Source organism: Physeter macrocephalus, unplaced genomic scaffold (genome assembly GCF_002837175.3).
Source record: "Physeter macrocephalus isolate SW-GA unplaced genomic scaffold, ASM283717v5 random_11, whole genome shotgun sequence".
NCBI classification, from domain to species: Eukaryota; Metazoa; Chordata; class Mammalia; order Artiodactyla; family Physeteridae; genus Physeter; species Physeter macrocephalus.
The window spans coordinates 142,817-157,408 of NW_021145298.1; the positions used below are offsets into that span (position 1 = coordinate 142,817).

The 14,592-nt window shown below is 48.4% G+C and overlaps 1 protein-coding gene across 15 annotated transcripts in view; it reads left to right on the forward strand.

The window, feature by feature from the left end:
* ZBTB16 (zinc finger and BTB domain containing 16) overlaps positions 1-14,592 on the forward strand; it is a 168,409-nt gene that overhangs the window by 68,761 nt on the left and 85,056 nt on the right. Inside the window, exons 5-6 of one of the 15 annotated variants that reach the window (XR_003678039.2) lie at positions 3,933-4,153; positions 5,200-5,474. The exons of 11 other annotated variants lie outside the window; for them this stretch is intronic. Coding sequence is in view for 1 of the 4 variants with exons in the window: in XM_028483215.2 (XP_028339016.1) it covers positions 9,157-9,274 (118 nt within the window). In the remaining 3 variants the exon portion in view is untranslated. Of the gene's footprint in view, positions 1-3,932; positions 4,154-5,190; positions 5,475-9,156; positions 9,290-14,592 lie in introns of those variants that run through there. 3 more of the 15 variants (XR_003678037.2, XR_003678041.2, XM_028483215.2) reach the window with 3 other exon arrangements.

The window sequence follows — 14,592 nt, forward strand, 5'->3', positions numbered from 1 at the left end:
GTGCCATGTGTGGCAAATCACTTTCAAATTTACTAAAAATATGCCCCTCTGCAGCCATGCAGATATCATAATTTTCCTCCCTGAGGCTTATTGAAATTCCCGTTCGCTTCCTGCCATCCGCTCGCGCCCAGCACGTGTCCTGTGGCCCTCCTGCCTGTTCCCTTTCATTCTTTGTCTTGGCCCTCTTGGCCAGATTCTGTCTGGTCTCCCTTGCCCTCCACCCCACCCCACCTGCTTTTTCTTCCTCCCTCTTCATTTCCTGCTCACAAATATTTTATATTCTACTGACTGGCACGCTAGTGAAACCGTTTGCGTTTGCCATCGTCAGAAGAAAAATACTTAGCATTCTAAATCTATCAACTATTTCAAATTTAAACAAGCTGGCCCGGCTCTGCGCCTCCTCCATACAGTAATTGTTGCATCCCCAGGCTCCCTGTTCTATCTCTGTTCCTATTTCATTCACTTTTCTATTTGCAGCTGGCGCAGAATACGGGCTTCTCCCCCTCCCTCCCTCCCGCAGCCCGCTTTGTAGCCAGTGACCTTGGCTTTCCCGAGGGCTGCACTGTAAATGAAATGTGGCATCGCCACATGTATCTTGATAAAATATATCAGTGGATGAATTGCTTTTCATATTGATTTCCTTGGACGAGCAAGGTGTGTGTGTGGAAATCGCGTGTCTTAGTGAGAGTCCTAGAGAGAGGCAGGATGCCGAAGGAAGGGCAGGCTTTGTTTTTCTCTCACTTAGGAAAAGTTTCTGCCTGTTAGCTTGGGAGAGAGGCCTCTTGGCTCTGTAAGCTCACCCTCTTTGTAGGAGGAAAAAGCAAATGTCACCAGGGCGTGGCCTGTCACCAGGGAGGGCCATGCCATCCGGGTCTTTGGGGCGAGCGTGCATCTGGATGACCCCAGCTACTTTGTTACTGGAGAGAGCTGAGAAACTGTCTAGCCCTACTGGGGGCCCAGCAGCGTGGAGGGTCGTGGATGGGCAGATGTATTTGTATGTGATCTTTATACCCTCCCGCTGGCCACTTTCCACTTTCATGTGTCAGGTTAGTTGAGATGTGGCACTTTTGAATCCAGGGCTGATGCTGTGGCCCAAGGGAGCCATGGGGTTGTGCTTGACCAGGTGTAATTCATATGTGTCAGCATCAGTGCATGGGCGTGCATCGGTGGGTGTGCTTGCACGTACATGCACATAAAGAGCTGTGTGAGCCTTGCGTTTGGGCTGAGTGTGAATGCAGATAGACAGCAGTCTCCAGGCTTGCGGTGGCTGTTATTAGAGAGCTCTGGACAACGGACAGGGCAGTATCCAGCGAGGTGATCAAAACGTCATTTCCTCTCCTCTGCAATTGCCTTCCCAATTCCCTCTTCCAGCTGCTGCTAAATAAAATAGATGTGTTAAGCCCTCTATTCTATCCAAGAAGTGAACTGATAGTTGAATCTTTTTATGAGGCTAAATAAGCATAGCTTAAGGTGATACTGTGTGTGCTTGTGTACGCTCATGTAATAAAACGCAGTTAACTGGAATATTTGGGGATGAAGCTATGGTAATGCATTACATTTTCTGGCTAACTGAGGCTTAACTAGAAAATCCTGTTGGTTATAAGCGCTGCTGAAATGCTTTGCAAAACCAGAGCAGTACGTTTTCCTTTGTAAGCAGCAGGTAGTAAAGTAATTGAATCCTTCGACATTTCATGATCTTGCAGCATATGAGGGCTAGCTAGTCTTTGGTTATCATTTAAGATTGTACGTGTCGTATGGAAGGTGTAGAACTGGTTTGAATTACTGTGTACCCCGAGAAGGTGGTTCTCACCCGGGGATAATTTTTGTCTCCCAGGGCACATCCGGCAATGTATGGAGACATTTGTTGTTGTTACGCGAAGGGAAGCTGTTACTGGTATGTCGTAGGCAGGAGCCACAGACACTTCTAAGCTCCCTACAATGATCAGGACAATCCCTTTCCCCAACCCCGCCTCACTACAAATAATTATTTGATCTAAAATGTCAGTAGTGCTGAGGTTGAGAAACGCCAATTTAGGATATATTTTTAAGCATTTTTGTCCCCAAATTTTTACTTAATTCCTGCACACAAAATATTTTGTTTTCATGGGTTTGGCTTTTCCAAAGAATCAGGTGCTAGCAGTGTTCTGAATTATTAGCGCCTCTAATTCATTGACATTTATTGTTCCACAGAACAAATAGGCGAAGCCTGCCAGTTTGCAGATAGGCAGGCCTGTCCCCAGATGGCCCGCCAGTGAATGCTCAGATTCATTGAATCATTTAGGACCATTAAAAACCATTAGGGCCACACTAGCCTTAGATTGAACTAAGCAGAATAAATAATCCCAGAGGGGGCTGTAGTTTACCCTTTTCTCTTTGTCTTTGCAACCCAAACTAAATTCCCAGAGACTTACCAGAACTTTCTGATGAGACAGTTTATTCTACTTACTGCAGATCAGGGACAATCTGGCATTGGCATACTTAAAAGTGCTTCTGGGGTACGTAGACATGTTCATTGGTTTTGAGTGGCCCTGAGTGAGCCTCTGCAGTGTCTGTCTGGTTTGGGTTTGGTGGGCCAAGGGCAAATGGGGTCTGGATTTTGCATACTCTGCATCTTTGACTCTCTTTGAAGACGTCATTGGAAGTCAGTGGACTCATATACTAAAAAGTCTTTTAAACTGGTTTGGGGGAGTTAGGAAAACTTCAGGGCCTCTCTTATTAGAGTAAAGGAAAAGCTTTCACTGTGAACTTAATCTCAAATGAAACTTTGGTGTCAAATGTTCTGGAACTATTACGTGTCATTTTATTAACCCATACCCTTTCTGTCTAGAATGCTGTAAGAGTCTAGTTAAATGAAGTCTGTGTGTCTGGTGAATGTGTGTGAGTGGTTGAAGAAAAGATGTTCAATGCTTGGTTTAATGTGCAAATTACCAATCCATGGTGACCTCTGGCAGGGGTTCATTATTTCATATAAACTAAAAAGGAAAAAGCTGTCCCTGCAAGACACAGGGGTGGAGTCGTGCAGCTGAAGCAAGGGGCCGTCTCTCAAGTGGAATTTTAGAGATTTGCCTTACAGTGTTCATCAGAAGGGGCGGCTGCAGGGAAAGAGGTCTGGAGGTAGAGTTAGGTGTCCAAGCGTCTTGGCCTGGTATTGCTGCCTTCTGGCTGTGTGACCTTGGACGAGTTGCTTAACCTTCCTGAGGCTCATAAGGACAACAGCACCCATCCTGCCCTGTGCAGACTTATTTGGGGAATCAAGGGATGGGAAAGCACTCTGTAAATTGCAAATAGCTGAGTAAACATCAGGCACTTGGGACATTGTTCCATCGTTAAGCAAGAGCAATGCCATTTGTAGACCAGGTTTTGAGTACATCCCGAGCATTGTTTGTGAGAGGACTCCGGGCTTCTCTGCACACACTCCTAAGGAGGTCGGGTAGCACGGATTTCTCCATCTGCCGTTTTCTAGCTGAGATGCTAAATAGAGTCATGGGTGTACCTGGGGTCTTTCTCGTTCCAGTGTAGCCTCTGAGGGGGGCTAGATGTGTCTCCCTTCCTCTCTCTCAGATGGAATTGTATTTATAGCCTGGTATAAATACAATCAGAAGGTTCCTATAAAACTCTGTTATTACTGCAGCACAAAGTTAGACATGCTTGAGGTTTCGGCTTCTTGGCTCTTCCATGTGGCAATGAATATTTTATGGGAAAGGAAATACTTAGTGTCTGACTCTTTTTATAGTGCAGCTACTCACAGGGCTGGTAACCTTCCAGATCTCTCCAAAATCAAAAGCGTTGCCTGTCCATCTCTCTGCTCCTTTCTTCCCAAAATCCATCGCTGTTCTGCCTTGCTGAGGTTTCCGTGTTCTCTTGGTGAATGGGTCGATTTACGCAATGTGTGGGGTACACTTTCCGATCCTAATTAATGCCCTAAACCATAGGAGCTGGCCGCTCACCAGCTCTGCCCCACCCCTCCTGGCACTTCATGGCTCTGGTCGGCCCTGGGGGAGGTGTGCTGGCGGGTTGCCCTCTGGGCTGTCAACTTGAAGGACTCCATCTGCATTTCCTTCCATGCTGCCTTTGCCGAGTGCCCGGTAGCCACCAGAGGATGTGACCAGCCTCTCCAAAGTCTACTCTGATCTTGGAATTCAAAAAGGAACCGGTGAGTTTGAAGTCCAGCAGAACCCAAGAGCTCTTCCCTTTCAAGGCCTGAGCTTGGGGCTGGAGGCCTTACCATGGGCAGCCATCAGGTTGATGAGATTTCCCTCTCAGGCCCTCTTACTGCGGTCCCTTCAGTGACCCCACGTGTAAGGCTGGAAAATGGGGCCTGGGTGGTCTTGGCCCTGGCTTGCTAGGTCCAGGCCTTTAAGTAGAAGAAAGGGGTCTCCTGGCAGGTCAGCGTCCATGGCAATTGCTCCTCTGGCAGCCTGAGGCCATCCTGGCACAGGTGATCAGCTGGATTGGCCTGATGGTCCTCAGACACTTGTCATGACTACAGCGGCATTGCAGACCAGCTTTATGGCCAGATGACAGTGCCTCAGGTAAATAGCTCACGGGGCCCTCCCCAGAGGCCCTCACAGGCTGGAAAAGTACTTAGGTCTCCCGTGGGTGTGGGCAAAGCAGCCTGGGTCTTTTGCCCGTGCCCAAGGGGCCCCAGTGTGAAGAGCATGGCAGGGTCAAGTGTAGCTTCTGAGACATAGGAGCAGAGCTGGCTGGGCCTCACCACTGGCTCAGTTTTTTCGTAGCAAGGGTGGATCTGTGAAAAATGCTTCACATAATCTGCATAGGGACCCCACACTTCATTTAATGGGGCCCTGGGCGTGCGACGTTTCACCGTATCTCCTTTCAGCTCTGTGCCTGGTGTTTGTTTTGGCGCCAAAGTAGGTCCAGGGAGAGAGCAATTTGCAAAACCTCCGGCAACTTTGGTTTGTTCTCCCAACTCTGATTGTGTTACCGCCAAATAGAGCTATGTTTCCTCAGTACAGCTTTGTACTGGGTTTTCCTCTGTCCTCTTTTTCCCCTCCATCTTTCCTCTTTTTTGGTCTTTAGACCTTGGTGGCACAGGGTGGGCAGGGAGTAGAGGGCTTCTGGGCTTGTAGGCTCACAAGCTCGGCTGTGTCCTCAGTTGTGAAGGTGAAGAAAGGGTTATTTTGGGCTTCCCTGGTGACGCAGTGGTTAAGAATCCACCTGCCAATGCAGGGGACACAGGTTTGATCCCTGGTCCGGGAAGATCCCACATGCCGCAGAGCAACGATACCTGTGAGCCACAACTACTGAGCCTGCACTCTAGAGCCCGCGAGCCACATCTGCTGAGCCCATGCACCTAGAGCCCGTGCGCCACAACAAGAGAAGCCACCGCAATGAGAAGCCCGCGCACCGCAACGAAGAGTAGCCCCCGCTCTCCGCAACTAGAGAAAGCCTGCGCCCAGCAATGAAGACCCAACGCAGCCCAAAATAAATAAATTAAATAAATAATAAATAAATAAATATTTAAAAAATGGGTTATTTCTTATTTTTAATAGTTTGGAGTGGGATCAGCAGACGGCTCTCTGGAGAAATGGAGCACAGCATTTTCCACCTGGGATTGGCTACACAGTGAGGACATTTAACACAAGTCAACATTCGGGTTCACCAGGTTGATGGGAGGGGGGATGGATATAGGCGAGGCTAGAAGAACTGAAATCCTCAAATGTTCTAAAAGCATCATTATTGGTCTTTACTCATTTTTTTTTCTTTTTAATGGTACGCGGGCCTCTCACTGTTGTGGCCTCTCCCGTTGCGGAGCACAGGCTCCGGACGCGCAGGCTCAGCGGCCATGGCCCACGGGCCCAGCCGCTCCGCGGCACGTGGGATCTTCCCGGACTGGGGCACGAACCCGTGTCCCCTGCATCGGCAGGCGGACTCTCAACCACTGCGCCACCAGGGAAGCCCTTTACTCATATTTTAACTAGCCCTCCCCACCTGTGAAATAAACGATGAAGATGGATAAAAGAAATGTAACCAGAGAGAGAATAAAGAGGGAAAACTTTTACTAAGTGTCTGTTGTATAATAGACACTGCCTTGTGCTTTTAAATGAATACCTTTCAGGTTAATTCCAAAGCTAAAATTCAGCAATTCCCTGGTTCTGGGATCTGGGTAATCCATAGATGGGATCATTGGTCCAGGGATCAGATAACACACCAGTATGGAGCGTCTCATTCCATGTCTAGAGATGTGCCAGATACCATGGTAGATTCAAAGGTGTACATGCTGTAATCCCATCTCTCAGGGGTTAAGGCCACACACCACACACACACACGTATGTACACGCACACATGTGCATGCACAGAGGTAGACACATGTTAGAGCAGCTCTACATTCCAGTGCTCCAGAAATTCACAGGGCACTGTGTCCTGGGTATCAAGAAGGTGACATGAGGCACTCTGCCTCCTTAGCAAAGCCTTATGGGCTGCCGTGATGGAAAGTGTAGGCACCAGCAGAAGGGTAGGACAGAACAACTCTCTCCTCAGAATGTATGGGGGGCTTCCCTGGCGGTCCAGCGGTTAAGACTTTGCCTTCCAATGCAGGGGGTGCAGGTTTGATTCCCAGTCGGGGAGCTAAGATCCCACATGCTTCGGGGCCAAAAAACCAAAACATAAAACAGAAACGATATTGTAAGAAATTCAATAAAGACTTAAAAATTGGTCCACATCAAAAAATATTTAAAAATCAAAAATAAAGATGTATGGTTAATGAATGTGGTAGGCAGAATAGTGCTTCTGCACCCCCCCAAGATGTCGGGTCCTAATCCCTGGAACCTGTGAAGATGTTACTGGCAGAAGGGAATTAAGATTGTTAATCAACTGACTTTGAGACAGAGAAGTATCTTGGATGATCCAGGTGGGTCCAGTGTAATCACAAAGTTCTTTAGATGTGGAAAAGGGAGACAGAAGAGTCAGTGTCAGAGTCAGAAAAGGAGACGTGAGGATGGAAGCAGAGAACCAGAGAGACGGCTGCCTGGTAGAAACTCTGCCTGCTGTTGCTGGCTTTGAAGATGGAGGAAGGGACCACGGGCCAAGGAATGAGAGCAGCCTCTAGGCGCTGAAAAAAGGTGAGGGCACAGATTCTTCCCTAGACCCTCCAGAAGGAACACGGGCCTGCCCACATCTTGATTTTAGCCCAGTGAAACCCACTTTGAACTTCCTTTCTACAGAACTGTGAGATAATATATTTGTTTTGTTTTAAGCTGCTAACTTGGTGGTAATTTGTTACAGCAGCAAAAGGAAACTAATACAGTGAGGTGGAAGAAATTGGAATGGCTGGTCCTCAGGGGAAAGGGGACCAGTGCTTTTCCTTTTACTGTTCTCAGGAGGTCCTGCAACACGAAGTGATTTTTTTTTTCATCCCTCCCCAGAAAGCCAGGCAGGACTGACCCTTATCCCTCCCAGCTTCTTGTGCAGCTCAAAGCAAAACAACCCTGCCCTTCCCTGTACCTCACTTCCTTCTGTGCGATGGCTCCTCTCTTCCCTGCAGTGCTGTGAATTCACTTTGTGGGTACAGATTCTCAAAGAGGGACTCCGGCTAAAGATGGAAGAGTGTTGCATGGAATTCGGTTGAAGTCTTTCTGCCTTGAGGGACAGGCTTGGACCCTGGCCAGTGTGGCGTCTGGGTTCCGATGTCATGCTCCACCTTCCTTCGCTCAGGTTCTTCTTTTAACTTGTCTTCCTTGTGTGAAAGCTTGGGTGAAGTTTTTAACATAAGTAAGATCTCCCAGGAAGGACTAAAAATAGCATTAGTTTTCAAGTCTTGGCATTTTATGAAGGTTATTTACCGCTGTTTGCAGGGTAAGGTGCTCTGTGTAGGGCCACCCAAGAGTAGCTGTGGAAATGAGGTCTTGTCCCCATAAAGGAGAGGGCTGTGAGTTCATTGATCACAGGTCTGTCCATAGGCTGTCAGAGTCAGGAGGAACATCCTCATTTTACAGATGGGGAAACTGAGGCTTAGGGAGCTTACACGGTCCATGGAAGAGCTTGCAAGTTTGTCACCGTCTGAGAGCTTTTCCCCTTACTAGCTCTGCTAGTATTGCCAGTTTGGGGGCTGTGGGTGAATTGTGGTGGTGACAGAGATCAGTTTTCCAGTGTTGCCCCCAAGAGATGAATGAAACTAATCAGATAGAATATTGCCTGCCAAAGCGTTTGGTTTGGGAGGTTTTACCCTCTATCATGGAACCTGAGAATGATGTCTACTGAGGATGACTTTATCTTGGGTGTTTCCGTTTTATTTTTAAGATCCAGGGGTAGGTTTAAGTGAAGGGTATCATCCTCCTTGAAGGTCGTATCATGCTGTCTCTGGAGTTTATGACTTACCTCTTTTCTCTGGGTAACGTGTCTGTACTTTCTCTTATTATCCTATTCTTCTGCCTCCCAGATCTCCACAATTGTCCCACGTTCTTTGTGACATTTCTTTTCTGGAAGTCTTTAAAAATATTCTAGGTTTTTTGTCCGTAATGCTTGAGTACGTTTATTCCTGGATACAGAGAAGGCCCAAGGACCTCCCAGGCTCTCTAAGTCCTCTGATTCTTAGAAGGTTAAACTATTACGGAAACTGCATCTGTGTCTTCTCTTATTTCCTGCATGCAGGGGTGACCTTTGGGGGTTACATTGTTCAGATCAACCATTATCTCCCATTTGAAGTCTGCTACTCTCATCTCTCTACCAAAAGAGGAACTAAACCTCATTGTCATGGTTAAGGTCATAGCTGACAGCCAGCTAAAGAAGTCAATGCTCCCCACTCACACTGCTCCCCCACTCCCCAGCTCTCTCATCCTCTCCAAGATGCAAGTGTCTTGGGAAAGAAAGGGAGTAGAGGGTAAACAAGAAAGATGAAAAGGCTACCTGTGGTCCTTTCCATGTCTCAGCCTCGCTGGAGAAGGAACTTGGCTGGGAGTAGTAAAGTGACATGATGTGGATGTTCAGATGGCAACTAAGTATTTATTTGACCAGATCCGAGGATTTCCAAGCACCTCCAAATCCTTCCAGCCTGTTTGCAGTGAGAGGCCTGGAGGCTTCCAGCAAGACAGTTAGGGCGTGAATTAGACTGTGTCTTCTGGAAGGGAGCTGAAGTTCCTTGCCCACTCTGTTACGGTTTATTTCATTAAGGTTGACCATGTCCTTCTCTTTGGGCAGAGAGAATGAAGATGGGTTCCATGGAGAAGACAATGAAGCAGTGGCAATGGAGAATGACTGCATCGGTGGTAGGGGGCTTTCTGAGACCCTGATGGAGTCTCCCTCCTCCCCCCGGTGAATGGTGCAGAGTTAGGGGAAGACCCTACCTGGCTGTTTTGAGCGCATCACCCCCTTCTGGTCTTGAGTGCGGCGAGCCCCGTGCTTTGCATGTGAGTGGTGCACAGGGGACCGCTCAGGTGAGCACTGATCTCCTGGTTGGCTCACACAGAAGGCAGCAAGCGAGGAGTGGCTTGTGGGGCCCTTGGGAGGAGCCTGTCAGGAACCAGGATGAAAGGGTGCCCAGGAGCGGTTGACAGGCCCACCTATGAGTCCTCTGTTCCCAAGCTGGAAAGGAAAGCAGGTAGCAGGGAGAGGAGGAGGCAATTCTTAGGGTCGGGATGGGGTTTAACCCTGGGAGCTGCCCTTTCAGAGCATAACAGCCCATGTGACGGAAGAGTGGGTAGGGTTAGCATCCTCGGCTTGACAAACCACAGAATTTGGAGCCAGGAGAGGATGTAAGAGCCAAGGGAGGGATGCCTGGAGGTTTAGAAATGGGTGCGGTATTTCCAGATAGCAATAAACCTTAGAGAAGGTGCTCTCTTCAGCTTTGTTGTTTGGAGCCTATATGCAAAACTTGTAGCACCCTTCATCTAGCCTTCAGCCTTGCATCTCCCCTGTGTTGTTAGCTTTTTACATGCTTATGTCTTGTGTTCCCTACTAAGTTTTAAGGTCCTGGAAGGTACAGCCTATGTATTACATTTCTTTGAACCTTTCCACAGGGGCTGACACCATGCCTTGCATTTACTAGGCAATAACTGTCTCAACTTGGAGTGAATGGGACTACTGCTCCCTGTCCCTTTCCTCTTAGGGGAGCTGCTTACTCACATTCCCATGGTCTCACTCATCAGCTGTCCCCCAGCCAGCTTTCTGTCTCAAAAAGAAGCTGATGCTAACCTCTTCCTCCTCCAGAGGTGCTTTGGTGAGGATTTATAAGATGAAAATCATGGGACGTAAATGGCAGCCTTAGAACAGAGGGGTCCCTGGAACCACACTTCTGAAACCTGACGGAGACCCTTCTCCAGGCTGTCACTGTTGATTCGTGGATTTCCCAGCTCATTGGTCAAGCTGATCCTCTGTCCTGAAGGGGAAAGGGGAGCCGCCTGTAATTCCCTGGAATCTCCAGTTATTATTTTTACCGTCCTTCCTTCCTTCCTGCTCCTCCCCAAACTCCTTCCTTTGCCAGCTCTGCCAGCGTGTTCAATGTGATTGTTTCAGCTTTATTTGGAAACTGGAAGCCTCATTTTACTATAATAGTTCCTTAATGATTTTCTAAATGAAACTTGCCTACTTCCTCTGCTCCACCACTTCTCAGATATTAAACACATATCTCCAAGAGGTTTTCTTTTCTTTTTTTACCTTTTTTCTCAGAGACCAGCAGCTTGCTCAGCCACATGGTGAGAGATGGGGCGTGTTGTGGGGACATGCCCGCTTGTGCACCTGTGTGTGTAGTAGGGGATTCTTAGGGAGGGTGTGGTTTCTGCCCAGCGTTTTCTTGTCTTGCTGGCATCCAGCTCGGGAGCAAGACAGAGCACTCTGGCAGGTGACCAAAACAGAGTGTGTGGCAGGAAGGTCCCGTCGCCCTGATATTCCTGTGAGGATCCACTTGTCCATGAAGGGGAGGCTGTGCAGGAGGTCGGAGAGCAAGTGTCTGGCCAGTCTCCAAGGCCAGATGTTCTTTAGTGCCATGTGTCATGATAGGAGGGCTTCTAGGATACGTCAGACCTCTGCTGTTGAACCACCATCATCCTGTGTCCCCCCCGACCCCTACCCCGTCAGGGGCCCGCAATGGCGCCCTCTGTGTCTGCTTTCCAACCTCACCTTGTCCCCCATTAGCTTTCTTATCTAACTTCTCCCGTGCTACTCCATAGCACTCACTCAGCCCCGGCTCTCCTGTCTCCCAGTTGGCTGCCCTTCGCTCAGGAGTGATATGATTCTTGTGTCTGCTTTGCCCTCATCTGAAATGCCTCTCCTCTTTTCTGCCTGCTACACCCTTGTTACCTTCTGGGCGCAGCCTGGACCCCGCCTGCTCAGGGGGCCCCTGAGTTTTTGATTCCCACTGACTCTGGGTGTGGTGATTTCAGTCAGGACCTGACATCTAAGCATGGGAATAAGAACTGGTTTATATTATTCTGTGTATTGTCTTCTCTCTTCAACTAGACGGCAAGCTTTAGGGAGGCAGGTGGTGTTCTGTGCTTTTGCTGTATCTTTCACTGTGCCAATACCTGATTGATTCTCAACCTGTCTGGGCTGGTGAGAGAGAAAGGGGACTTGGATATTTTTGCCCCCGACTATACTGAGTTGGTAACCAGCTCAAGATGACTGAGAGGAAGAAGCGACACAGTGTAGCTCCACCATTGCATGTTCTTGTTGCCATCTGCATTCTCATCAGTAGATGATGGTCTGTTGGATTGGATGGACATTGGATGGTCTTTGGAAATGTCCTCATTCTCAATACAGAATTAGGGCACTTCTTTCTGTCCCTCTCCTTCCATGGTCCCTGCCCACACCAAGGCTTCCACTCCTAGCCTTCCGCTCCTAGCCAGCTCCGTTGTTTGTTTCAGGGAGGGTTTTGGTGGCTGGTCAATGACTGCAGTGCTGAGATCAAAGTCAGCCTCTGTCATAGGACTCCGCACAATCCAGCCCTCGCTACGACCTCGGCAACCCACTTCTTCACCTGACCCCTCTGGGTAGGCCAGCCAGACTCCCGGAGGCTGGTCCAGCATTGACTTGGCAAGTTTTGGCTCATGTGATGCCTCCATCACATGGAACTTTCTCCCTTATCTGAGGCCTTTCCATTCTTAATATTCCCTAACATGGGTAGATAGAGCTTCAGAGCTTACAAAGGCCCTGAACGGACCAGCTGTATCTCACCGTGCCCTCAAGCCATCTCTAGCCACACCACCCACCTTTTAGCCGTTCCTCTTCTACACACCTGCTACATGGATTTTTTTGTTGGCATTTTGGCACATAACCACATCTTCCTTTTGGGATCCTTTCTCTGTCTCTTTCTCACCAGCTACGTGATGAACCAACCAGAGTACCAGGGTCTATCTTTCTTCTTCTTCAGCCTTATACTAGCTAACACTTATTTAACACATTATATTCTCAACACTGTGCTGAGTCTTTTACTTGCACAATCTCATTTTTCTATCCTCTGGGGTCATGATATCATTATCCCACTTGACAGATGAGATAACTGAGGCTTAGAGAATCCCAGCGTCTTAAAGCTAGTAAGTCATGGACCTGGAATTTACGATGAGGGCTGGTGACAGAGTCTGAGTTTTGTTTTTGTTTCTTTTTTCTTTTGAATTTTATTTATTTATTTATTTATTTTTGGCTGCATTGGGTCTTCATTGCTGCGCGCGTGCTTTCTCTGTTTGCGGCGAGCGGGGGCTACTCTTCGTTGCGGTGTGTGGGCTTCTCATTGCGGTGGCTTCTCTTGTTGCGGAGCACGGGCTCTAGGCGTGCGGGCTTCAGTAGTTGTGGCTCGCGGGCTCTAGAGCGCAGGCTCGGTAGTTGTGGTGCATGGGCTTAGTTGCTCCGCGGCATGTGGGATCTTCCCGGACCAGGGCTCGAACCCGTGTCGCCTCCATTGGCAGGCGGATTCTTAACCACTGCACCACCTGGGAAGTCCCTGAGTTTTTAAACTGTTTGCTCTGCCAACTAGAAATGTATCAGGCTCTGCCACTTACCAACTTGATGACCTCAGACAAGTTGTTTACTTCCTTATGCCTCAGTTTCCTCCTGGCAAAACAGAAATAAAAATAATACCTGCCCAGTAGAGCTGTTCTGGGAATTGGATGAGACAGTGCATGAAAATGCACAGAATAGTGCCGGGAACATAGTAAGTGTTCAAATATGTCTTGTACACCATTCTTCTAATTCTTCTTCATTATCAGCGTCATCTTAATATTGTTTTTTTGTGCCACAATGTCACCTCCGGGTTCTCAGGTATCATCTTAGCACCTGAGATAAGGTTATGCACGTGGCTTGTGCTCAGAAAATGCTCAGAAAATGCTTGATTAATGAATGAGAAGGCACTTGGGTTTCCAGAGGTGACTTGGTGGGAAGTACTCGGTATGATGCTGTCTGCGTGGCAGGTACTGATTACGAGGCTGTCTTTGCTAGCGTGCAGCCTTGGCAGGTTATTGTGGTGGTGGTGGTTGCGGCGGCGGGGGGGGGGGGGGGGTTGGTGTGGGGGAGGGGTAAGGCATGGTGGGGTGTGATGGGCGCTGCAGTCGAGAACCTTCCTGTAGCCTAAAACCTTTTTCTCCTTCCCACCCCCTTCCCCAGTAGCTCTGAGCCCTGCCAAGTCTGTGCACGAGTAAGGCATGGTGGGGTGTGATGGACGCTGCAGTCGAGAACCTTCCTGTAGCCTAAAACCTTTTTCTCCTTCCCACCCCCTTCCCCAGTAGCTCTGAGCCCTGCCAAGTCTGTGCACGAGCCTTGAAATGACAAAGTACCCTTTAGTTAATTGCACAACGGATTGCCTAGAGTTAAAAGTTCTGATTTATATGACTATAGCTCTAACTGCTCAATAACACAGGCCTGTAATCTACTTTCATTTCAAACAGAACGGTGATTTATAGGACAGCATGCCGCTTTAGCTCAGAAATGAGGTGTTCAACATATGCTCTGTTGACATAAATTTGGAATTTATCGCTGTTGTCAAAACTGCCTGTTGGACAAAGGTGGGTATTAAGGCAATAAATGGCTCAGAATAGTTCTCTGTCACATTTCCTAACCATTGTATTCAGTCTATTTGAGGGAAAATATATATACTTAAAAGCAATCAAATGTCCAAAATCCATGCATCTTGTTTTGAATGGTGAGAAGGGAGGATGCTGGGAGGCTGGCGGGGTGCGGGGGCTTGTAGAGGGGTGGGGGGTGGTCAGGGGTGTTGTCGAGGAGAACGGTTTTCATGAAGTTATGGCCCATTTTTAAAAGATTCCACTTTGCTTCCTCTCCCCCATCCTCATTAGGAGGTGGACTTTCTCATTTACAGAGAAGGGGAGGAAAATGAAAGCTCATTAAATAAAAGTAGTAAAGGACATTTTTATGGGCGGGCTTAAAGGCGGCAGTGTCAGGGAGGAGTTAGTGAGTGGGACTGTGAGGGAGGAGAGTACAATTTTGCTTACGGGGAAATAAGGCCACCAGCTCGCGTCCGCGCCGGTTTCTCTGCCACCCCGGCGAGCACAGGCTTGCTTCCACCTTCCTTCTGTGGGCTCTCAGGCTCCCGTGGGCCACGTGACCTCTCGACTCCCTGATGAGGGTTAAGAAGAGTTGGGTACCAGGCTCTGCACAATACGTTGTATGCACCCCATCCTGGTCCTGCTT